At 35.6% G+C, this 27,055-nt stretch overlaps 1 protein-coding gene across 1 annotated transcript; it reads left to right on the top strand.

Moving 5' to 3' along the window:
• The first annotated feature begins 736 nt into the window (after nt 1–736).
• slc6a16a (solute carrier family 6 member 16a) lies at nt 737–27,013 on the top strand. The gene is made up of 12 exons (XM_059348592.1): nt 737–990; nt 10,373–10,598; nt 11,915–12,072; nt 14,296–14,422; nt 15,014–15,189; nt 16,549–16,659; nt 17,423–17,664; nt 18,296–18,482; nt 21,430–21,631; nt 23,492–23,651; nt 23,773–23,935; nt 26,636–27,013. The coding sequence occupies exons 1-12, from the start codon at nt 988–990 to the stop codon at nt 26,975–26,977; spliced, it is 2,097 nt and encodes a 698-aa protein (XP_059204575.1). The 5' UTR covers nt 737–987; the 3' UTR covers nt 26,978–27,013.
• The last annotated feature ends 42 nt before the right edge of the window (nt 27,014–27,055 follow it).

Consider the following 27,055-nt stretch of genomic DNA (forward strand, 5'->3'; position numbering starts at 1 on the left):
AGCTGCTGGATCTCGGTCTGTCCGTGTCATGCGACCAAAGAACCTGCTGGAAACTGAGCAAAAGTAGTTCTTTGGGATCTGAACAGGTGGCACTTTGGTATTTAGAATTACTATATAGAAGTAGACAACACTCACCTAATGGTCTTGTTTGCTCGAGGCATGAGGATTAAAATGAGACTGTTTCATAACCTGTTAAAAATTCCTTATAGCTGCTTTAAAATGTACATTATGGCCTACATGAATGAGCTGGGATCAGGATTACTGCTGAGTTTACTGATCTCACATAAATCCTGCTTAACTGCGTCTACTGAATTTTCCTCCCTTTCCTCTTGCAACAAGGCAGGCTGCTGATTGTTTGAGCCAATGGGAGCTATTTGGGATTTAATTGGTAGTTAATTGGGCGCAAAGAACTGAGTCCTCTCTGGCCTTGAGTTGAGCTCTACAGAAGATGCGCCTGTACCTTAATTGCACGAATATGCGCGCAAATACAATCAGCAACTTTGACAGTGTGGTGTTTTAATGCAATATAAAACACTGTCAAGTGACTGTGACCACAGTGGGCGCACACAGCTGTCTACAGTGGTGTTTTTGTTCAACCCACACACACTTTTACACCCAGCAGTGTGTGTGTGTGTCCTATTCTTGTGTCGTCCAGCCCCGCTGAGCGTTTTGGGGAAGGGCCGTCCAGCCCCCTCGGTCCTCCCATTGGCTCCATCTGCACCAACTTCTCCTTCATGTCTTCTCGGGTTGGCGACGACACAGTTTGTTCTAGCACAAGAAACGTGGCTGCAAGTTGTCAAAAACTACCCGATCGAGACTTTTCCTCTCTTGACAGACATCAGGCTCGTTGTACGCCTGACTATTAACAAAAGCAAACAAAGGAAGAGTTATAAAGTAGCGTGGTGAAAAGGGGACACAGTGACGCGCAGAGAAAGCAACACTAGGACTTGAGGAAACTCTACTCCTGTCCTGGAGCGTGCTGTCAGCATGGTATGTCCACAACACAGCGCTCTTCTGTTTTAACACTTTATTAACATGGATTTATGAGCTCTAATATGTTATTCTCTCATTGTGCATTTCTTTATTTTTGCTTTAATGTACTCTTACTTTTTTTCCCTCGTTGTACATTTTGGACTTTAACTTATAGGTTGCATTATTTACCGTTACTCCTTTCTTTGTTACTCAACCAGTGGTGAATAGTGAACAGGCTTTAAGGCTGCTGCTGGGTGTCTTAATCTCTGCTATGCAGCTGATTCTCTGTGCATTTGTTCACAGGAGGACCCAGGCTGCTCAATATGTCAGCCACAGATATGTTTCTGAACACACACATGTCAGTGTAACTGTACAGGAAGGAAAGCTACTGTGAAAGACATTTGTAGCAAAACGTGTAAATTATATATATAGCCTACTATGCTGTACAGCAGGGCAAAAAAAATGGATTTTGCATCTATTTTACATCTATGTTATTATCATTGTTTACTTAGTTTACTCCCAAAGACTGAACAGTGGCTGCAATATCACATTGACCTTTATAGTAAAGCTACAAGGAGCATTTTAACCCTAACAGTCATTGTATCATTTAAAATGTGACACAACAATAATGCACAAACAGACACACTGCACTGTCTTACTCAAAATATATTTTAATAACTCACATACACATCTACAGTGAAACACGCTGTTTGTAGAATTATTTTTTTACGGTTCCCCAAATGCAATACTAAAGAAGGGATAATTGGTGAGTGTTTTCTTGATTGAAAGCTGCTCAGATTATGCAATACTTTGGTGTGTGTGTGTGTGTGCATGTGTGCATGTGTGTGTGTGTGTGTGTGCACCTATATGTATTTGCAAATACACTTATGCAGGGTGTTGGCTCTTTTCCTTTGTATAAATGTATACTGGGATGAATTCCAGCCTTTAACGTGATGAGGCAGGTAGAGAAAGTGTTAACTTAACTTTGTTGCAACATTTTAGTCCTGGTGGATTCCAGCTGAGGATATACTGCACCATGGTGCAGCTGTGCCACAACTGTGATTTATTTTACAGCAAAATGCCTTGTTGGTATTCTGATTCTTTAAATCCTTCTAATGTAATCTACACTGCAAAAAGCCAGCTTGTATTTTTTGGCCTAAAACAGTGATTTAAGTTGGTAAAACTTGGAAATATAAATTATTGACATTTAGGGTAATAATGTAAGTTAGCACAACAAAGGAAGCCAGTTGTCTGCTCAAAAACAAGTTGGTGAGTTGTTGTTACTTATATCTTTAAGTTGGGGTTCACAACAAGGGACAATAGTTCTGCTAACTCTTATTTCTTTGTTGGGAAATGCAGGAAAGCGGTGGAATTCATTAGCTAGCGGCTAACTGATGATAGCGGCTAACTGATGCTAGCGGCGCTGCTTGTTACAGCTACAAGAGTAGCCATTAGCGTATCAATGCTAACTCAAAATTTGTGGTCGCAACATTAGCATACATTTCATAGCAGCGTTACAATCGTGCCAATTCAGCACATTGCAGAAGTTAGCAGAATTAAGGATTAAAAGTTATTACAATGTAAAATTATAAGTTAGTACAACTTACAGTTGAGTTGACAAAAATCTGAATTCAGAGTTGAGCAAACTCAAAAACATAACTTAAAATATTTAGTTTAATTGTCCAACTTAAAATTTTATCGAAGTTTGTTGCCTTGAAATTTTGAGTTCACCCAACTTTTCTTTTTTTGCAGTGTACAGGATTGTTTTTCTTTAGTTTGTATGGGATATTTTGTTCAAGACTGACCTCAGCACAGCAAAAGATCTGAAGAGCTACTCATTTTAAATACTGACACAACTATAAGTGTTGACAACAAGTGACAGTGCGATTTCGGATCTCGTGTCAGTTTTGATATCTGATCTGCATCCTGTAGCAGCTGGCTGGAGGATCAGATATGAATGGCAAAATACTTGATGGCCCAACAAGTGTGATTGTTTAATTTACTCTTGAGAAATGTTTTATTTTTTTTATTTTTTTTTTATGCTTTATTTAGAATATTCTTTTCTTTATATATATTTTTTTATTGGAAATTAGCATTCATAAGCATCAGTACAAGACATAACTTATTCTACAGCAATTTTCCACATTTTTGTTTTTTAAAGGGTACATTAGAACAAAGAACCACAAAAGAAAAATAAATACAAAACAAAAAACATAGTATTATAATAATATACACTGTAAAAAATGTTTGTAGAAATAACGGTAAAACACTGTCAAATACATCAGAAATAGGGCGTAAAATGAAAAATTGTATATCACCGTATTAGACACTTTTAATTCCCGTAAATCAAAGAATAGCACAAAACTTTTACTTTTACTGTCATAAACTGGAAGAAACACACAGTTTTGCTGTAAAAATATAACATTTTCATGCAAAATTTATGGAGAAATACCATGATGTGTGAATGAATGACACAATAACCCTAAAAAATAACAGGATTATTCAGTCTAAATGACATTTTTTGCTGATATTTACATTTAAATTTAGAATAGAAAACCCACTCACTGTAATTTTTACGGTGAGGTTCTGGCAACCACAGCTGCCGGTATTTTTCCGTAAATTAAACAGATTACTTTTTACAGTGTATAATAATATATAGAGAGGCAAAAAAGCAGAGAAACAGAAACATTAACAATTATGCTAATAATACCAATACATAAAATACTTGAGAAATGTTACCAGGTCCTGAGCAGGGAGATTACCAAAGAGACATTTACAGAAAAAAAAAAAGTAGTTTGGCTTCTTTTCAAACATGGCGGCGACATGTCAAACTGCCTTCATGAAAGGGTCTTTATCCTGTCTGTTGGTGGAGGGTCGGGGTCTCTGCAGCTGGAACACATGTGTTCAAAGCAAAGCAACAGTTTTTCACTATCTGAACATGTGTTACAGTAATTGATTGCCACTTTACAACTTTACAGTCCTATTCCTGAATCACTGTCAGTAATGTGAAGCACTTTTAAACAATTTAGGTAACAGTAGCTGAGTACTGCAAAGTACATTTGACTCCACTGAGAAATAGAAATCTCTCTACACAGTAATGTATCCAGTAGAGTATATATATCATATAAGAAATACTTTGTGGAAATTTGAGCAGATCTATTTAACCCATTGAGGCCTGAAACACCTGTAAAACCTCTGGGCGATTTTAAAATAAGCCCCTAAAACCTGAAGTTTTTCTGGAAATTCAACAGAAGTGTCAACGCTTCTACTAAATAATTGATTTTTCAGCCTCTGTAGCAGATAGAAATGAAATTCAAAAAGTATTTGAGAGCTTATACAAATACTACAAAAAGACGTATCCGCTGTCCAGGCTTCAATGGGTTAAAATGGGGGTATATGCTATATGCTATATGCTAATTTTCAGCTTAATACTTTTATTTTGGGTTGCTACTGGAAATGCTTTAATTTTAATTGTTTAAAAAACACATTATTGTTCGCACACTGCCTGAAATGCTCTTTTTTAGCGCCTGTCTCTCTCTCTTGGTCAGCGTTTCTAGATCTCTGCACCATCATTGCAGTCAGGGAATCACTGTAAAGGCTATATTTTGGTTCTTTCTACCTATATATTGTATAACTGTGACATCACAACCTTACAGAAGTCCTGGAAGCTCATTTAAAGGCGAAGTCTCTGAATATGAGCTGTGAGCATTTTAATAATTTCATAATATTCATATCGGACCCAGACCTGCTTTAAAATCAAGAAAGATTAAAATCTCACCTTTACTGTAGGGGATCTAAAGGTTGTATTACAGGTTATTGCATTACATGCATGTTTCTTTTCTCTTTTTTTTTTATGTAAACTTAACTTTTTGTGTAAACTGACCAGTCTGTTACGAAAACTCTTAGCATGTAATTGTAGTTATTTAAGGTTTATCTGATTAAATGAATGTGTTCTCAACAACAAACAACAGAGTGCCAGTTGCCTTCAGTCACTGTATTTACTGTGTAAATACAGGGATTTAACAGGACAAAGGGGGAGTAATAATCTTTTTTTCTTATCTTATAGTATGGAGTATAGTATGACAATTAATGAAGTACAACAAAAACTTGCATTTCAGGCGTGATTATGCAGATTATAAGACATGTTTGGACATATTAAAACACTCTGTCTGTTTCAGTGAATACCAGTTACAGTATAAATACCTTGACCTTGAATAATAAAAGCAACACACCCAACAATTAGTAATATCTTGCAATATCGGAGATCCAATCTAACTATATTTGCACAAAGTGCCTTCTCAAAAATCCCAGCCCATTTATAAACAAAACAACGTTGTTTTTAGAGATTAGTGAGGCGTGCCTTTCTGCACACACTATCACTTTTTGCTGAGGATAGAAGTGTGGTTGACTTTTTCTAACTGTAACCAGAGATAGAGGCTGGCTGACCAATGGATGAAAATTTACAACCACTCTGTGTGTGTGTATGTGTGCACACACACATACACACATGGGGGAAGGGGGCTATGTGGTAATGTGATAATTTAAGTTTAGCCAAGTATAGAAAAAGAGAAAAAATCAGTAGTTCTTTCCCAAAAGAGCGTAGCAAGGCCCAGAAGTGAAGAAAAAACATGCAGTATTTTTCCACTTTTTTGGACATGTGTTACATAGAGAGATTCCTCTTTACAGTTTCGGAAAAAGTAGAAATAAACAGGAAATATCTCTCAACCTCTCACTTTAAAACACATTACAATTATGCATGCTGTGTTGTTAAGAAGTTTTGAGAGCTTTTGAGGAAACACTCAAATATCTAAACTTGTGCATTTAAGACAAGCAAGAGTTGTATCAGCTTAAATGAAAACTTGTGATTTTGTGATTGATTCTCTTGTTTTCAGGGTTTTTTTGGGGGGAATGGAATTCATTTATTGTTATTGAAACGAAGCATACAGTAGCAATCCTAACACGGCATAAACACATGTCAGTATATTAAAATATATAGAATAAGCTGTGCTGTGACTGATATTCCACTTCTGGATATTGCACAAGTTGAAGTGGCCAATATTCAAGTAATTTTGTGTTTACTTGACAGTATAGACCTGCACCACCAAGGTTACTCACACATGTGATAGCTGATGGACTTTATCAGCTCACAATACAGTAATACTGAATCAGATAACTTTGGTCGATCGCTTTCCAAGGTTAGCTGAATCTGTTCAGTAAGGTACTAGTAGTAGTTAAGTAGCGCTGCGAATAGCAATTATCTCTATTGATTAATGTAGAATAGTTCAGCCCAGCTGTTCTCAACCTTGGGGTCGGGACCCCAATTGGGGTTGCGAGATGATTTCTGGGGATCGCCAAATCATTTTGGAAGTCAGCGTGTGTTAATGTGTTTTAGTCGTTTTGGTCACTTAATGTCTTTTTTTGGTCATTTTGTGTCTTTTTTGGTCATTTTGTGTCTTTTTTTGATCATTTTGTTTGTTTTTTTGTCATTTTGTGTCTTTTTGGTCATTTTGTTTCTTTTTTGGGTCATTTTGTGTCTTTTTATGTCATTTTGTGTCTTTTTTGATCATTTTGTGGTCAATTTGTGTCTTTTTTGGTCATTTTGTGTCTTTTTTTAGTGATTTTGTTTCTTTTTTTGGTCATTTTGTGTCTTTTTGTTTCCTTTTTTGGTCATTTTGTTTCTTTTTTGGGTGATCTGAACTGTGCGTGATTGCGAGATTGTGTTCAGTGAGTGGGGGTCACGGACAACATGCATGTTAAATTGGGGGTCTCGACTCAAAAAGGTTGAGAACTACTGGTTTAGCCTACACAGTCCCTTAATATTGAAAATGACATCTTCAAACATCTCACTCTGTCTGACTCACAGTTCAAAACACAAACCAGTATTTATTTGTTTAATTAATTAATGAATAAATAGCATGTACAAATACTTGATTTTCAAAATCATTGCAAATAGATTTAGGTTATTACCGTCTGATTTATCAATGAACTACATTGTAAAAAATATCTGTAGATTTTACGGTGAAAAACTGCTAAACCATGACAGTAAAAGACCGTAAAATGATAAATGGGTTAATTCAGTTTCAGTAACAATGAAACACCGTAAATGTATATATCAGCCAAAACAGTATTTTTTACAGTTTTGTTTTGGGGAAAATACTTTACTCCAGTGTAAAATACACTGTAATATGTAATTAATGTAATATATATACAAGCTGCCACTGTCATTTTTGCATTTATCTTTTGTAAAAAGTACTTTGTCTCACTGTTAAATGTACTAAACACCATATCGCTAACAAAAATATACTGTAATATGTAATGGTAAAATCTTTTAATTTATGCATTTTCATTTATAAAGTATTTGCTTGTCAATTATATGGCAAAACAGTGTTTCTTTTGATGGAAAAACCTTTTATTTATACAGTAAAAAATGGAATAAAATGGCAATCTTAAACGTGAAATCAACAGTGCCAATATCTTTTTACCGTAATATTAAAAAAAGCTCTACCGTATTTATTACGGTAAAGTTCTGGCAACCACAGCTGCCGGTTTTTTACCGTAAAAACAACAGGTTTTTTTTTACAGTGTAACACTATACACACGTGACGCCACCACTACAACCAAAACCTGTTTTGGTCCTTGATAAATAATTCCTCGAAGTGTTGACATAAATCCTAATAGCCTTTCTCCTGCCTTGTTACCAATTATATCCACCACATTCTATACCCCTGCACCTCAGCACCACCCACAGCGTCAACCAATGTAAACCTAACACCTCCCACTGGGTTCTCCCACCCACCCACTCCCACACGACACCAAAGACTGAGCCCCTCCAGACACAGATCTGCCCAGTGGCTCCTGCTCTTCCCACTTCCCCTCCTCTCTATTTGTGTGCGCGTGCATATTTTTATCACTCTCCCGCACTCTTCTATGCATGTGTATACATATTCCTGTAATCACCTGACGTATCTGGCCATGTGTCCTTACCAGCCACGTTCTTCTCTGGGTCAAACGCGCCTGTAACTTTCCATTCTCACCAGCTGATACCAGCAGTGCTCCAGCTAGGTCATGTTCCTAATGCCAGTTTGGCACACGTTAAGCCAGTTTGGATATTGCACACTCATCTGAGCTCAGTTAGTTGTTGAGAGTGTGTTCAAGGGTCGTGTGATGAGATGATGTTCTTTTGCATAGTTTCCTTGAAAGTTAAATGGCAGAGAATGATCTAATCACCTGTTTCAGTTCAGTTCAGCTTTTATTTCGAACATGTGCGGGTAACACAACAAAGTAAACACAAAAACAAATACATCCAATGAGAATAATCAAAACAAAACAAAAAATAGCAATAGTCAAAACAAACGCTGTAATGTGAACGCAACATGTCCGAAAAGGAGTAGGATGAAGCATATGCTTATTTAAACCTACACCTTCTCCACTACTCAATTAACACTTTAACCCAATTGGGGTCTTGAGATGATTTCTGGGGGTCGCCAAATCATTTTGGAAGTCAGCTCTGTCTCCACTGTTTTAAAGTGTTCATGTGTTTTAGTCTTTTTGGTCACTTAATGTCTTTTTTTTGGTCATTTTGTGTCTTTTCTGGTCATTTTGTGTCTTTTTTTGGTCAGTTTGAGTCTTTTTTGCTCATTTTGTGGTCAATTTTTGTCTTTTTTGGTCATTTTGTTTCCTTTTTTTGGTCATTTTGTTTCTTTTTTGGGTGATCTGAACTGTGCGTGTGAGATTGTGTTCAGTGAGCGGGGGTCACGGACAACATGCATGTTAAATTGGGGGTCACGACTCAAAAAGGTTGAGAACTACTGATATAGACAGATATTACAGAATATCAATACACTGAATGACTCGAAAAATGGACAAATGGTATCAAAAACCAGGTTTGATTTTATGTAAAGGATTAAACTAAAATGTTTTGACACTGCACACTGTACAGACACGACCTCAGAGTGTTTCTCAAATGTTTTCCCACATGAGGCAAATCCTCTTTGTTTATAACATTGGAGTGCAGCATGAGTTACAGCACATGTGTCTCACTCTTCTGTTTTCACATGGCAAGTGAGGGGTGGAGGCCACTCATGGTATATATCCTCTGGAGTCTCAGTGGTCTTTAGTCAAACCCCCCACAAGCACTGTGGACCTACACTGTAAAAAAAAGAAAAGTTGGGTGAACTCAAAATTTCAAGGCAACAAACTTTTTAGTTGGACAATTAAACTAAATATTTTAAGTTTTGTTTTTGAGTTTGCTCAACTCTGAATTCAGATTTTTGTCAACTCAACTGTAAGTTGTACTAACTTATAATTTTACATTGTAATAACTTTTAATCCTTACTTCTGCTAACTTCTGCAATGTGCTGAATTGGCACGATTGTAACGCTGCTATGAAATGTTAGCTAATGTTGCGACCACAATTTTGAGTTAGCATTGATACGCTAATGGCTACTCTTTAGCTGTAACAAGCAGCGCCGCTAGCATCAGTTAGCGGCTAGCTTCGGTTAGCCGCTAGCATCAGTTAGCGGCTGATGCTAGCCAAATCATTTTGGAAGTCAGCTCTGTCTCCACTGTTTTAAAGTGTTCATGTATTTTAGTCTTTTTGGTCACTTAATGTCTTTGTTTGGTCATTTTGTGTCTTTTTTTGTCATTTGTGTGTCTTTTTAGGTCATTTTGTGTCTTTTTTTGGTCATTTTGTGTCTTTTCTGGTCATTTTGTATCTTTTTTTGGTCAGTTTGTGTCTTTTTTGCTCATTTTTGTCTTTTTTGATCATTTTGTGGTCAATTTTTGTCTTTTTTGGTCATTTTGTTTCCTTTTTTTGGTCATTTTGTTTCTTTTTTGGGTGATCTTAACTGTGCGTGTGAAATTCGGTCTTTAGCGAAAGCTAAAGACCGAATTTCACCGCTTTCCCGCATTTCACAACAAAGAAATAAGAGTTATCAGAACTATTGTCCCTTGTTGTGAACCCCAACTTAAAGATATAAGTAACAACAACTCACCAACTTGTTTTTGAGCAGACAACTGGCTTCCTTTGTTGTGCTAACTTACATTATTGCCCTAAATGTCAATAATTTATATTTCCAAGTTTTACCAACTTAAATCACTGTTTTAGGCCAAAAAACACAAGTTGGCTTTTTTGCAGTGTATCATGTTGTTATAAACTGTCGTTGTCTCTGATAGATGATAAGTTGGATGTGTGGGTGTCTGCAGACGTAGTAAAAACACTCAAACACATGCGGTGCAGAACTCATCTGCAGGTGTGGGTGGAATATTTTGTCTCCTTTTCTTCTTTTTCCTTCTTTTCTTGGCAAATGTTTATTTTACTTGGACTCTCTCTGTGTCAGTAAATCACTTTCTATCATGTGATTATGAGTGTAAGTTTATTATTCTTCCTCTGTATGTCAAGATGGAGAAACCTCCACTGGACAGCAACGAGGACAGCGCCTGGCTGGGCGAGGGCCAGTCGCAAACTCAGCTGACAACTGTGAACGGTGCAGATGAAGCTGAGACGGGCGATGCAGACCGACCCGCATGGGACTCTAAGATCCAGTATGTGTTGGCACAGGTGGGGTTCAGTGTGGGCCTCGGGAATGTGTGGAGGTTCCCATACCTTTGCCACCAAAATGGAGGAGGTGAGTGTCATTGGTACATTCAACTCGGTAGCTCTCAGTAGCAAGGTTAAAATAGTTTTGGATTTTTCATTAGTTTTAGTTTTAATTTCGTTGTGAATTTTTGTTTTCAAATTCAGTTAGTTTTAGTTAGTTTTTAGAGTGAGTTTTCTAGTTTTAGTTAAGTTTTTATTTTTTGAAAATGCTTAGTTTTAGTTTAGTTTTTATTAGTTTTAGTGTTAGTTTTAGTTTTTTTGTAATGGGCTATATGTTGGGTGCCAGATTCAAAGAGGTCATAATAAATGTTTCCTTTATTTCCTTTGTCTTATCCATCTCGGACCCAATAAGTTTATTAAGTCATAAAACCAAATAGATGAAATAGGTTTCATATCAACCAAAAAGGTATACGTATGAAAAAAATTGACAAAGACCAAAACTAAGGACAATTTTACTATAATTTTAATTAGTTTTAGTTAGTTTTGTAAGCACACAATACAGTTTCAGTTAGCTATCGTTTTAAAAAAAACCTCTTGTTTTTATTTTTATTTCAGTTAACGAAAATGTTTTCTAGTTTTCGTTATTTCGTTAGTTTTCGTTAACTATAATAACTTTGGTTCCAAGTACTGTTTATTATTATTTCATGTTATTTTTGCATTCATCTGTACACCAAGGTTATAATTGTTTTGGATTTTTCATTAGTTTTAGTTTTAATTTTGTTGTGAATTTTTCTTTTCAAATTCTGTTAGTTTTAGTTAGTTTTTAGAGTGAGTTTTCTAGTTTTAGTTAAGTTTTTATTTTTTGAAAATGCTTAGTTTTAGTTTAGTTTTTATTAGTTTTAGTGTTTTTTTTGTAATGGGCTATATGTTGGGTGCCAGATTCAAAGAGGTCATAATAAATTTTTCCTTTATTTCCTTTGGTTTATCATCTCAGCCCCAATAAGGTTATTAACTCTTACAGTTCTGGGTGTTTTGAATTTTGGTTCTAGTGTAAACATCCCAGTCTCAGTAAACATATTCACCATGTGTTGCATGTTCAAATAAATACACTGAATTATGAATGAAAAAAGTTGAAAAACGAAAACTAAGGACATTTTCACTATAATTTTAGTTAGTTTTAGTTAGTTTTGTAACCACACAATACAGTTTCAGTAAGTTATCGTTTTTTTAAAAACTCTAGTTTTTATTTTTATTTCAGTTAACGAAAATGTTTTTTCAATTCTAGTTTTCGTTAATTTGTTAGTTTTCGTTAACTATAATAACCTTGCTCAGTAGGTGACAACTTTTACTTCTACAAAAATAAATCCCTTCATGTTTTAAAACCCTCTTAATCCCTTCTTCCAGGGGCCTTCATGCTGCTGTATGTTTTTCTTTTACTGATTGTGGGAGTTCCACTTTTTTTCATGGAGTTGGCAGCCGGCCAGAGCATTCGGCAGGGAAGCATCGGTGTTTGGAAGCACATCTCCCCGAAGCTGGCAGGGATCGGTTACTCCAGCTGCATGGTGAGGGCTGATTTTTTTTTTTTTAACCCATAAGAACCCAGACCCAGTTATCCTTAAAGGAAAGTTATGGGGGATATACCACCATTTCTGATGTGTTTTCAAAAACACTATCCCTAAATGTCAAAGACCTGTGATGTGACATAAACATTACATTGGGCGCTTATAGTATTTATGATTATAATATTTATGTTTATCATATTTCGTATTTTAAAATTTAAAAAAACTAGACACAAATGTGCCCTTTTCTCTGCATCTCCACAACATCTATCAAAATTGTGACATTTTTAGTTCTGTTTAACAGCAAATTATTTTTTAGATTTGTTTTTAAATAGCATAATAATAATAAATCGATAATAAATAAATACAAATAACCATGTGTCTTTTTGTTTATCAAAATTGTGACTTTAATTTGGTCAGGAAATATGGTCAAAACAAGTTAAATGCAATACAGGACACCCTTTTAACGGATTAGAATTGTTAAATGGGTTTAAACTTAGCCTAGTAACAATAAATAGAAGATTTAACATGGGTTCTTATGGGTTAAATGTATTTTTTGTCCTGGGTTTGCAATCAAACTGCTCATGTATGAATAAGAAGTTACAACTGGGGTTATTTGTAAGTTGGGGTAAATTAAAGCCAAAACAAGGAAGTAATAAGAGCCATTTTCCATCTTTACACACACAATGTGCTCATTGTATCTCAGCTGTCTGTTCCATGTTTGGGTTTCAAAATCAGTATATCATCAATACTCTAAATATGAGTCATTAAGCATGAATGTCTGGTAACACTTTACAATAACCATCATTTATAGATGTAAATAGACCATTTATAAATGATAAACAGATAGTTTATTAATGTTTAATCATCATTTATAAACCATATATAGGCCATTTAGAATGGTGAATAGAAAATGTAATAATGTTGAACTATAATTTATAAATGCCAAATAGATTACTTTACCATAAACAAACATAATTATTAGTTTATTAATAGCTTTACAGTCATTATAACATTTTTACCACCATATTAAGTATGTAAATGGTTTCAAAATGATTCGTATACCTTTAAGAAATTGCTTGAAAACATTTAAAGATTAAATATGTATAGAATTTTGTAAATGGTTAATAATAATTGGTTCATAAACCATCTATAAACATCACTTAGAGCAGGGGTCTCAAACTCGCGGCCCGCGGGCCAATTGCGGCCCTCGTGACGATATTTTGTGGCCCCCACCTTGATATGAAAGTTTAATGTGAGTTTTATATGAATGGCACTTTACCGTGTTGGTTTTTTTTGTTGTAATTTTGTCTCTTTTTTAAAAATAATTTTGTGTCTTTTTTGGTAATTCTGTGTCTTTTTTTGGTCATTTTGTTTCTTCTTTAAGTAAATTAGTTTTTTTTCTGTCATTTTGTGTATTTTTTCTGTCATTTTGTGTCTTTTTTGGGTCATTTTGTGTCTTTTTTAAATAATTTTGTCTTTTTTGGTCACTTTGTGTCTTTTTTAAGTAATTTTGTGTCTTTTTTTTTTGGACGTTTTGTGTCTTTTTAAAATAATTTAGGTCTTTTTCTGTCATTTTGTGTCTTTTTTCTGTCATTTTGATACTGCCTCCAGCGGCCCCCAGGTAATTTGAGTTTGAGACCCCTGACTTAGATGGTTATTGTAAAGTGTTACCGAATGTCTTCCTTAACTTGTCTCATTAAAAAGCCATAGCATGTACTACCTCATTTATCACCTCTCTGTATACATTTTTTTTGTGTTACCAGTCACTGTATATTTACTTAAGAAAGGACGCTGATGACGTGCTGCCATGCTGTAATGTGAGACAGGCAGTGTGCTGTAGTGCTGGCAGTTTGTTGCGTAACACTTTTCTCTACGGACAAGCCGGCAAACACAGAGTGTGCAGGAACTTTCTGTGCACATTCAGCACACAGACGTATGCTTGTATGCTCAGGACGCCCATGTTTTTTTCTTTAACTAGTTTATTTTCCAAAAAGCGTCACTGCACATTACGCCTACACTTAAAATATACAAATGTCAACAGGTTGTTTATAACTTTTGGGTGCATTTAGTTAGAAATAAAACCATATCTTATGTTCTTTGAGGTTTGTAACTTTGCAAACAACAATTTTTGACCTCCACAGGTCAGCACATACTGTACTGGCTAAACAAATATTGATAATATCTTAAGTAAATCATTCATCAACTTTTTCTTTTCTCCTCTAGGTCTGTTTTTATGTGGCCCTTTACTACAATGTTATTATTGCATGGAGCCTGTTCTACCTGGGTAATTCCTTCCAGTATCCTCTGCCATGGGAGCATTGTCCGATTGATGTAACCACCAATGACACAGGTACTCATGTAACTGAGAAGTTGATTTAAATTAGGTGTTAAATACTCTAGATACCAGACCAAGGAAAATAGATAGATAGATAGATAGATAGATAGGTTGTCACAGCAGTCCGGTAATCAAGTACAATAAAATACAATAGAATAAAATACTGAGGTAGCATAAATAAAAACAACAATAGAAAAAAAAACACAGAATAGAACAAGGACACTTAAGAAGTTAAAAGAAGAACATCAGTTGGTAGGATGGTTGGCAGATGATGGTAATAATTAAACTGGTGATATGATGGCAACAATGCTATAGTGACTAGACGGTATATAATAATAATAATAATAATAGTACAGTATATAATATATGTAATAATAGATAATAAACAATATAAAAATAAAATGAAAATGAAAAATATAAATAAAGTAATTATAAGTAAAATAATATGATATATAATATATAATAATAATAGTAATAATAATAATAATAATCAATAAGGCCGGTAAGGCCAGTATAATAATAATAGTAGTATATTACAGTATATATATATATATATATATGGCAGCAACAGTATATATAATAGTGTTCTCTGTTCTCAATCAACAGTGAAAGAATGCGCAGGTTCTTCTCCAACGTCATATTTCTGGTTCCGTAAAGCCCTTAACATCACAAACTCCATCGATGAATCCGGAGAGTTTAACCCGATCATGACGGGCTGTTTATTGGCTGCTTGGGCAATCGTCTCCTTGGCGATGATCAAGGGCATCAAGTCCTCTGCAAAGGTAAGTAAACCTCTCTTCAACGCACACATGCATACATTTATTATTTGAATAATTTTTAAAGGTACACTACCGGTCAAAAGTTTTACAACACCCCAATTTTTCCAGTTTTTTTTTTTTAATTCAAGCAGTTCAAGTCAAATGAACAGCTTGAAAGGGTACAAAGGTAAGTGGTGAACTGCCAGAGGTAAATAAAAAAAGGTAAGGTTAACCAAAACTGAAAAATAATGTACATTTCAGAATTATACAAGTAGGCCTTTTTCAGGGAACAAGAAATGGGTTAACAACTTAACTCTATGGAGTCTCGGGCTATTTTGTCCATTTTTTAATTCTTTTCATGTCTTTGTAAGTCATTTTGTGTCTTTTTTGGTCATTTTGTGTCTTTTTTAAGTCATTTTGTGTCTTTTGGTGTCTTTTTTGTCATTTTGTGTCTTTTTTTGGTCATTTTGTGTTTTTTTTTAGTCCTATTATCCAACATAAAATGTGATTTTGAATCTTTTTTTTTACTTTCAAAACACTATCATGCTCAATAAAGAATTTTAAATGTTGCAAATGTGCATTAATTTCAGAATACACTGAGGCATTAAACGGCATCATTTTCAATTAAATTCTGGAAAAGTTGGTGTGTTCTAAAACTTTTGACCAGTAGTGTATAAGGTGATATTTGTGGGAAAACTCTCTGGCGTTGAGTAAGAAAAAAATATCCATACCACTCTCAGATGTCTGGTAAAGATATAATATGTAACATTTCCATATATTATGTTACATTTTGTACTCATTGTATCCAAAATGTTCTAAACAATGTCTAAACCCAGAAAAAAATCTGTCAACGGCGTCATCTGTCCTTTAACTCCTCTAGTTGCTCTAATTTATAAAGACACTAACAATCCTAGACTCTTCATGATGTAATCAACGTCCATCTTTTGTCACCGTATTGATTGAGAGACCTCCAAAGGAAGAAATTAGCATTAGCATCAGCAGTTGATTAGCATAACTCTGAAAACAAAGGGAAATGACTAGCCAGGAAATAGCTTGGAATTTAGCTCCCATAAAATGGTGAATTATTACTTTAACATGTTGGTGTTAGCATGTTTTACAAGCTATCATGTGCTAATGAGGGAGCTTTAGAGGTGCAGGGGTTTGATAAAGCCAGGCTAGCCATGCCCCCCTGTTTTCAGTCTTTATGCTAAGCTAGGCTAACTAGCTGTTCATCACGTCATAAGTGACAGACAAACATGAGAGCGGTCTCGGTGTTTTCCACTAACTCTCCGCCTGAAAAAACAAAAAAAACACATTTCACAACCCTTCCTTTAAAATACTCTGGCACAGAAATCATCTTCCATTTCTTTTTCCAAACCTTAGGTGATGTACTTTTCCTCAGTCTTTCCCTATGTGGTGCTCTTTATTTTCCTCATCAGAGGGTTGATGTTGGACGGTGCATTGGAAGGAGTCACCTACATGTTTTATCCCAAAGTAAGCACAGATTTCATCATCTGTTTGATCATATTCATATCTTAAAAATTTATTTTTATTTGATGAATTCCAAATAAAAAGTGTTTTAACCTCCTGTGACCCTGCGTCCTCATATGTGGACATTTCATTTTAGGTTTTCTGGACCTTAATACTTAGTTCTGCTTAACTATGACCTGTTGTCCTTAGTATTTCACACTCTAGAAAAAGCACAATACATCAATCAGTGTAAAAATCAGATGGCAGCATCTTGGTAAAGTCAATCAGCAGCTTTACCCCCCAAAAAAGTGGACCAGGTACAAAAGCTGATCAGATTTTATGGTTAAAACTTGTTTATTTGTGCTTAATAATGTTTGTAGTTTGATATTCTGTGCAATTTTGACTATTTTTAGCAATAGCAACAAGCTACGACAATGCTAATCGGGAAGTATTCATTTGAGAACAAATAGACTTTTCCTATCGTTCTTTAAGTAAGAGGGTGTAAATGTAAGGAAATAAACAGTTTAATACACTGGTGAATTAATTGTGTTATACAGTAAAATTAACCCTTTTTTTTTTTTCAAAAACTACTTCCTGTTCAAAGACAATGCTTAGTTTTTGTACTGATCAGATCCTACTGATCCAAAATATCTAGGAGAAACTAACAACACATGCCAAACAAAAGCTTGGGTCTCAGGAGGTTAAACTTCTTAGCATATTTTCAAGATTTTGTAGCCTTTTGCAGTAATTTAAACTTAATGTGACTTTATTTTGTGATATTTTCCAGCTGGAGATCTGGGGTAATGTGCAGGTGTGGCGGCAGGCTGCAACACAAGTGTTTTTTGCCCTCGGGCTGGGCTACGGCTCTGTTATCGCATATTCCTCCTATAATCCAGTCCACAACAACTGCCACAGGGACGCCATCATGGTGTCCTGCATCAACTTCATGACGTCTGTTCTGGCCTCGTTGGTGGTGTTCGTCGTGCTGGGTTTCCGTGCCAAGACCATCGCACTACGATGCGTAGCTGAGTACGTGTGTGTGTGTGTGTGTGTGTGTGTGTGTGTGTGTGTGTGTGTGTGCCCTAATATTGATAATTTCTAATACTGCTGAAATAACTACTTTTATACTAGCCTGCAAGTTTGTCTAACTGCAACACAGTAAAAAATATTGATTCATTTCTATGGGAAATAAAACATTCCCTCTTTAGATATGCATCCAAATCAGGCACACACTTAATGTGCGCCAGATCCGTGTGGCCCTCCAGGAAGAATGGAACAACATTCCACAGGTCACGAAAGAAACCTGAACGAGATGTGTTGCTCTGAGAAATGCAAATGGTGACACACAAGATATTGAACATTCAATTTCTTCAACCTGACCCCCAACATGTTCAAAGGATTGTCTTCATCCTTTGCAGATGCCAATATCAAGATGTAATGGACGTTGATCCCAAGATTAGTCATTAACAAAAATTAATTTTGATTCGCTTCATATATTGCATAACCCTAATGTTCATAAAAATTCTAAAATTTGACATGGGGCATTTATATTTTTGTTGAGTGTAGATATTCACAATTAATTATAATATTTGGGCAACGGCTTTTCTCAGCAGGTATTACCCATCTTATCTTTTATATTTTTACTCTAACTCTCTTACAGAAACCTTGGTCTTCTAAACCTCATGTCGTCCCATGGGGCTAACTCGGCCGGTGTTAGTTGGCCTGGAATCAACATGACCGATCCGAGCTCCGTGTCTCTGGCTGAATACAGAGAGTGGTACAGTCACCACAGCTCCATGCTGGGCCCCAACATCACTGACTGCAGTCTGGAGGAGGAGATGAATAAGGTATCCATGGAATATCATTTGAATAAACTTTCTTGAAAAGGAATTATCAAGATCAACATGATGCTTCACAAAGATATAAACCTTGAAAATACCTTCAGGGGAAATATTTAACAGTGAAAGGGTTAAAAAAAAAAAGCAGTTTTGTCAGTTAAAGGGGAGGAGTAAGGGTTAATTAGAGCAGTAGTTCTCAACCTTTTTGAGTCGCGACCCCCTATTTAACATGCATGTTGTCCGCGACTCCCGCTCACTGAACAGAATCTCATACGCACAGTTCAATCACCCAAAAAAAAAAAAAATGATCAAAAAAAGGAAAAAAAAATGACCAAAAAAGACACAAAATGACCAAAAAAGACACAAAATGACCACAAAAAGAGACAAAATTACCATAAAAAGACACAAAATGACTAAAAAAAAGACACAAAATGACCAAAAAAAGACACAAAATGACCAAAAAAGGAAACAAATTGACCAAAAAAGACACAAATTGACCACAAAATGATAAAAAAAAAGACACAAAATGACCAAAAAAAGACACAAAATGACCAAAAAAGACACAAAATGACCACAAAAAGAGACAAAATTACCATAAAAAGACACAAAATGACTAAAAAAAAGACACAAAATGACCAAAAAAGACACAAAATGACCAAAAAAGGAAACAAATTGACCAAAAAATACACAAATTGACCACAAAATGATAAAAAAAAGACACAAAATGACCAAAAAAAGACACAAAATGACCAAAAAAGACACAAAATGACCACAAAAAGAGACAAAATTACCATAAAAAGACACAAAATGACTAAAAAAAAGACACAAAATGACCAAAAAAAGACACAAAATGACCAAAAAAAGACACAAAATGACCAAAAAAGGAAACAAATTGACCAAAAAAGACACAAATTGACCACAAAATGATAAAAAAAAGACACAAAATGACCAAAAAAAGACACAAAATGACCAAAAAGACTAAAACACATGAACACTTTAACACAGTGGAGACAGAGCTGACTTCCAAAATGATTTGGCGACCCCCAGAAATCATCTCGTGACCCCAATTGGGGTCCCGACCCCAAGGTTGAGAACAGCTGAATTAGAGGAGTCCTCACAGTGGCTTTGCAGCAAGAGTTACAGCACATGTGTGTACAGTGTAGATGTACTTTTTCCCCAAAATGTTTCATTTTTATGTCAAGGTCAATAAAGCAATTATTATTATATTATTATCATAATGGTTGGTCTGATGCCATGATGTCACTATCTGTGATGTAGCCTGATCTTTGCTGATTGGCTGGGAGAAATCCATGTGGTTATATGATCTCACAGAGAGGAAGTGGTCCCGTTTTGGACATGGTTCTTCTCCAGATAAAGGGTTTTAAATGCATGAAATACCCACCAAACCCAAGTATACGTGGTAATATGTAATGTGTGTATTATGTATAAGTAAAATGTGACCACTGGTGTCAAATCAGACTTTTTGTGCATCAATAAGCTTTTTCAATGAGAGAGAAGAATCACTACAGGTTGCTTTAAGAGGGAGCCGCAACCTGGCTTGTTTAAAAAAAATAGGGATTCAAACAGAGGTGAACATTTCAATAACAATAGTAAGAAGGTGTGGTGCTGAAGTTCCCAGAACCCCCGAGGAAACTAAGGAGGTCTTGTAAAATATCCAGTTGGCACAAGGAAGAAAACATATGGGACACAGTATCTAGTAGGCCTCTAGGAGAGATGGAAGCAAGCTGTGATAGAGGAGTGAAAGGAGACACTAAAGAAACAGAGGAAGGTGTTACTAAAAGTTCTCTTATCTAATGGTGTTTATTTTACAAAAAAAGATTACTCACCTCCTGCTGCAGAGACTACTACAGCCGTGCTTCTGGTATCGGATTGTAACTACAAAAAAATGGTACAAATATTGACTTGTTAGATTGTGTAATATATTTGTGTTGGAGGCTACTAGAAAGACCATTTCCAAGCCATCTAATATTTGTTTGAAATCTTCAGTCTCCATTTATAAATGCCTAAAAGTTACAATAAGTTTACTCCTCAGGCAGAAATGACAAATAGTTGGACTTGGTACACAAATGTAATGTTGTGGTGAGATGCTGTTAGTGTTATGGGGTTGTGTTAGTGCATTAGTATTACTGTAATGTTTGTGGCACATCAACTTTAGGCCATAATAGTTTTGACACATGAAAATCAGTTTGACTGTCTTAACTGCAATACCTCTACTATCTTTGACATATGTAATACCTTGTTTTGTCTCTACAGTAGCTTATTCTTAATGTTACATTATTAACATTTGCCATTCACATTGTGTCCCTACCGACGCAAGATGCCATTACCGCAGCAATGTTTTATTTTTATTATTATTATTATTATTATTATTATTATTATGATTTGTATTAGTGAAAAATATATTGACACATGAGTAGAGATGATTTCCACATTAGAATTACAATATATGGCATAAAAAGTAAGATTTTATTTTTTGTGTGTATGAAGACAATCAACATCTAAGTTTACTGTCTAAATTTTCCATGGCATAGCAAAAACAATGAAATCCCCTAATTTCTATTATTTTTTTATATCAGTTTTTACAATGATGCACAAAACGTGATGAAAATACATTTAAATGTTTTAAAATTTTGTAGAAATTCAAAAAGGAAAATGTATAAAATGAACGTTATTTTAATGTTGCGGTAAGTACATTTTGTAGAAAAAGTGCTGAAAACCATAAAAAACATTTTCCAGATTAAAATCTTAACGATTATAAACAATTTTGTGTGTCTGTTAATATGTATTACAGACTCTGATGGTTAAAATTGAAATTCATCAAGGTTGATTTTTTTAATTTGGGAGAGTCAAAAGTGACCGTAGTTGCAGAAACACCCTTATAAAATTCTTGTTTAGACTGATTTCTTCTACTTTTCCTGTCTGTTGTGTGATGCAGGGTGTTGAAGGGACAGGCCTGGCATTCATAGCGTTCACTGAGGTGATGGCCCTTTTCCCTGCCAGCCCCTTCTGGTCCACACTGTTCTTCCTAATGCTGCTCAACCTGGGGCTCAGCACCATGTTTGGGACCATGCAGGGAATCCTCACACCTCTCATGGACAATTTTAGCATCTTGGGACGCCACCGGACCCTACTCACTGGTAACGCACCAACCTGGTCTCACAGGAATCCGTGAAATAGCCACGGATTTCGCTTAACTCAAAATCCGTGGAATAGCCACGGAATCGCTCAAATTTCCGTGAAACTGACACGGATTTCGCTACAATGCAAGTTAATGCCAGTCATATCCCGTGGCTATTCCAACATACAAAGTGATTATGTACATTCACTGAGTGAATATTTAGAAAATAAAACATATATTTCTCGCTAGAAATGTGATCAAAATCCATTTTTATGCAGAAACTAAGTCAAAATATTGATTTTTCACTAAAAATGAGAGAACTGTCCGCCATGTTTTTTGTTCTGACCGCTGGGACCTTGAAAGTCACGTGACTTGGAACAAACCAATAGCCACGGGATATGACTGTCATTAACTTGCATTGTAGCGAAATCCGTGTCAGTTTCACGGAAATTTGAGCGATTCCGTGGCTATTCCACGGATTTTGAGTTAAGCGAAATCCGTGGCTATTTCACGGATTTCTGTGAGACCAGATTCTAACGCACAGATGTCAATGCAGGTTCAAGGCTGCGCTAATGATTGTTTGCATTAACGATTTATATGCCCATTATTTCCTCAATTAATTGTTTTCTAAAGTAAAATGCTAGAAAACAGTAAAACATGCACTGTGTACAGTCTGAAAATATGAAACTGACAAAGAAAAGCATCTCATTCTCACATTTTAGAAGCATTAAACCAGCAAATGTTTGTCTTTTTTGCTAAAAAAAATATTTAATTATTAAAATAATAACCCATTAGTTGATCAACGAAACGATTAATTGACAAATGGTTGCAGCTCTACATGAGTTCACAGTTTTGCTGTGTTACAGGCACCTATAATTTGACAAGTGACTCTTGTCCAAGATGTATAGATATAAAATGTCAAATGTAACTATTCCTCCATAGGCAGGTGTCTGACTATGTATAGGCCTGTCAACACTTATAGTCTAGACAGATTTCAGAAAAAAAGGCCTTCTATAAGAAGTGAGGAGCATTTATGGGTACAAGTCGGGAACCGGCCTACTTTACATATCTCAAGGGTGCTGAGTCCAAAAAAAAATGGTTCCCAACGAAATTTTGAGTTTTTTACCTTCTAATTTGTATATCAAATGGCCAATTGCCCATCTTGCACAGTCATTGGACCATTTCCCCTTAGTTTTTTTGTAAGTAGGCAATCAAGATGAGGAAATTAAGTTTCTGGATCTATAGTCTAGGGTCAGAGCAAGGATATAGTGGAGGCTCAGTGCCTTTTTTATATATTTATATATGCAAAATACCAACTGGAACATTTAAAAGTGATATTGATTGAATAATTATGTCGGCCTTAAAAAAACCACACAAATAATGCTTAATTTCACCTTAATAGTTGGTATTTTGCATATATATAAATATACATAAAAAAGACACTGAGCCTCCACTATATCCTTGCTCTGACCCTAGACTATAGATCCAGAAACTTAATTTCCTCATCTTTGATTGCCTACTTACAAAAAAACTTGGGGAAAATGGTCCAACAACTGAGCAAGATAGGCAACTTGGCCGCCATTTTGATATGCAAATGAGAGTCAAAAACACAAAATTTTGCTTGGGAACCATTTTTTTTGGATTCAGCACCCTTGAAATAAGTAAAGTAGGCCGGTTCCTGACTTGTACCCATAAATGCTCCTCACTTTCACTTTTTGGACAATTCCGTCTAGACTATTACTTACTTTTTGTTGTTTTTTTTTGGAAAGAAACTGCCTGGACTAAAATCATTTTCTTTTTGCAGTTATTGAAAATGATTAAATGTGAAGATAGATGCTATTTTTTTTACACTGTCTTCTTTCTTATTTGATTTTTTTAGTGTCCAGCTGTGCTTTGGGCTTCGTAATAGGACTTCTGTTCACTCAGCGCTCAGGCAACTATTTTGTGACGATGTTTGACGACTACTCTGCCACTCTACCGCTGGTCATTGTTGTGATCTTTGAAACCGTTGCTGTGGCGTGGGTTTACGGGACGGATCGGTAAGAAACAAATATCTCTCACACTTTTGTTATTAATTATTTCTGTCAAGCTTCATTGTCTTTTTATCCTTATTTTGAAGTCATACATCTCATACAGTTGGAATATTTTCCATCTCTGCAGCTTCCTGGATGACATTGAAGTCATGCTCAAATGGCGCCCTCCAGTGGTGTACAAGTATCTTTGGAAATATGTTTGTTTGCTGTCGATGGTTGGTCTTCTGGCTGCTAGTTTCTTGCGCGTGGTCTTTAAAAGGCCCACGTACACTGCCTGGAATCAAACCACAGTAAGATACTGGATTACTTTCTTTTGTAATCTTAAAATCCTCTATTTTCAATATATATTTCTCTGTATTTTATTCCCTCAACTGCACTCAGTTACTGATTTGTTTCAACCTGTTGAAGCATATGTTGTGGTGTGATCAATTCAATATTCATTCTACCTTTAATGTGTTTTGATGTTGTGATTATTTAATGAAATATTATTATCTATGGATCTGCTCCTGTTTCTAACAGGAGTCATGTTATCTGAACTTTTTCTTGTTTACTTACTGATTAAGTCAGTTAATAAAGGCAGTTAAAGGGGAATTTTGGTCGTTTTCTAACCTGGATTCTATTTTCCCATGCTTTTGTGTGTAAGTCACAGACGACACTTTTTTAAAAGTTGTTCTGCACTGTAAAAAAAACCTGTTGTTTTTACGGTAAAAACCGGCAGCTGTGGTTGCCAGAAATTTACCGTAATAAATACGGTGCAACTTGTTCTAATATTACGGTAAAATGATATTAGCACTGTTGATTTCATGTTTAAGATTGCCATTTTATTCCATATTTTACTGTAAAAAAGAAAAAGTTTTTCAATCAAAAGAAACTCCATATACTGCCATATAATTGACAAGAAAATACTAATACTAATTATAATTATAAATGCCGCATAATACAAAGATTTTAACATTAAATATCACAGTATATTTCTGTTAGAGATATGGTGTTTAGTACATTTAAAAGTGAGAAAAAATATTTTTACAAAAAATAAATGCAAAAATTATAGTGATGGCTTGTATATATATTACAATATATTTTGTTACAAACAAGGTGCCAGTGTATTTTACAGTGGAGTAATGTATTTTTTTAAAAAAACAGTTTTGGCTGATATATATATTTACAGTGTTTCATTGTTACTGAAACTGAATTAACTCATTTATCATTTTACGGTATTTTACTGTCATGGTTTAGCAGTTTTTCACCGTAAAATCTACAGACATTTTTTACAGTGTGGTCCAAATGTTTTATTTCTGTGTAGGGTAATTTTGATAATGTTGTGACCCACTTACATGTTATAAACTGAGAAGAAACTGGGAGAAACCACTTAACCCATAAGAGCCCAGACCCAGTAATCCTAAAAGGAAAATTATGGCGGATTTACCATAGACCATGTGGACCAAATAGAACACATTTCTGATGGTTTTAAAAAATTCTACCACTAAATGTCAAAGATCTGAGATGCGACATAAACAATACATTGGCCGTTTATGGTATTTATGTTTCTGATATTTCTTATTTTAAAATTAAAAAAACTAGCCACATTTTCTGCTTACAGAAACAAAAATTTGCCTTTTTATTTGCATCTCCACAACATATATCAAAATTGTGACTCTAATTTGTTCAGGAAATATTGTCAGAACAACTTAAATGCAATACGGGACATTAACGGATTAGAATTGTTAAATGGGTTTAAACTTAGTCTAGTAACAAAAAATACGCTTTTTTAAATTAGCTACTTTTTCACATTTCTATTTGCAGTCACACATATTTTGGAGAAGTCACTTCTTGTCCCAGTCACATGACCACCACACCGGGGAGTTGAGTATGTGTCGCTTTGGGATTTAATCAGTTAATGTGAAGCATAAAGCTGAATATGGGAGATTATAGAAGATTTAAAGTGTTTGTTACACGGGTGTCACCATAGGTTCTTATGGGTTAAAATCAACATAATTTTACTTTGACAAATTCCCTTGTAGTTTGTTTTGCTGCAGCAATTTGAAAAGATGTTACCTCTATTAGTCACTTAAACACAAATAGTCTAGATGGATTTCAGAAGAAAGGCCTCCTATAAGAAGTGAAGGAGCATTTATGGGTACAAGTCAGGAACCGGCCTACCTTCCAGATCTCAAGGGTGCTGAGTCCAAAAAAAATGGTTCCCAAGCGAAATTTTGAGTTTTTGACCTTCTAATTTGTATCAAATGGCCACCAAATTGTCCATCTTGCTCAGTCGTTGGACCATTTCCCCTTAGTTTTTTTGTAAGTAGACAATCAAAGATGAGGAAATTAAGTTTCTGGATCTATAGTCTAGAGTCAGAGCAAGGATATAGTGGAGGCTCAGTGCCTTTTTATGTATATATATATATATGCAAAATACCAACTGGAACATTTAAAAGTGATATTGATTGAATATTTATGTCTGCCTTAAAAAATGACACAAATAATGCTTAATTTCACCTTAAAAGTTGGTATTTTGCACATATATATATATATATATATATATATATATATATATATATATATATATACATAAAAAAGACTCTGAGCCTCCACTATATTCTTGCTCTGACCCTAGACAGAAAGTTAATTTCCTCATCTTTGATTGCCTACTTACAAAAAACTAAGGGGAAATGGTCCAACGACTGAGCAAGATGGGCAATTTGGCCGCCATTTTGATATGCAAATGAGAGTCAAAAACTAAGAATTTTGCTTGGGAACAATTTTTTTTGGATGCAGCACCCTTGAAATAAGTAAAGTAGGCCAGTTCCTGACTTGTACCCATAAATGCTCCTCACTTTCACTTTTTGGACAATTCCGTCTAGACTAAAAGTCCAGCATGAGAGACTAGGGTCCAGGTTAAAAACACAGAAGTTCCTCTTCAACTCTTCAGCATGGTGCTTCCATAGATATTTCTCTCTCTGACACGCTCTGTCTCTTTCTGTCGTCAGGCCTCTGAGATGACTCTGGAGTACCCTGGATGGGCTCTCACTATGATCTGCATGCTGATAGTGGTTGCCAGCCTGCCTGTGCCGATCGGTTACATCCATTCCACGTTGAAGAACCGCCGGGGTCCTAACAGCGAGGAGGGAGTCGGCCAGGAGATGCACCGCGAGATGTACACAAAGTGCAGCTCCGTGGAGCAGCTGGATTCTAACTCACAGCACAGAGAGCCCTCTGAGGAACCCGAGGCTCATCCCAGGACAGCTTTCCTGCCGCTGGGCAACGAACACTACCGGCTGCTTCCCCAGCAGGAGGAGGAAGACGATGATGAGCAAGATACAGGGGTGTGAGCAGGACTGTGGGAGGATGACATGTTGAGGTGTTGAACCTCACAGAGTACGAGCAAGACCTTGCAAGAGAGAATGCAA

The sequence above is a fragment of the Centropristis striata genome, chromosome 13 (genome assembly GCF_030273125.1).
Source record: "Centropristis striata isolate RG_2023a ecotype Rhode Island chromosome 13, C.striata_1.0, whole genome shotgun sequence".
NCBI lineage: Eukaryota > Metazoa > Chordata > Actinopteri > Perciformes > Serranidae > Centropristis > Centropristis striata.

Coding starts and splice junctions, on each gene's coding strand:
- slc6a16a (XM_059348592.1), top strand. Junction 12,073..14,295: donor TCGGTTACTCCAGCTGCATG/GTGAGGGCTGAT, acceptor TTTCTCCTCTAG/GTCTGTTTTTATGTGGCCCT. Junction 18,483..21,429: donor TGGAGGAGGAGATGAATAAG/GTATCCATGGAA, acceptor TGTGTGATGCAG/GGTGTTGAAGGGACAGGCCT.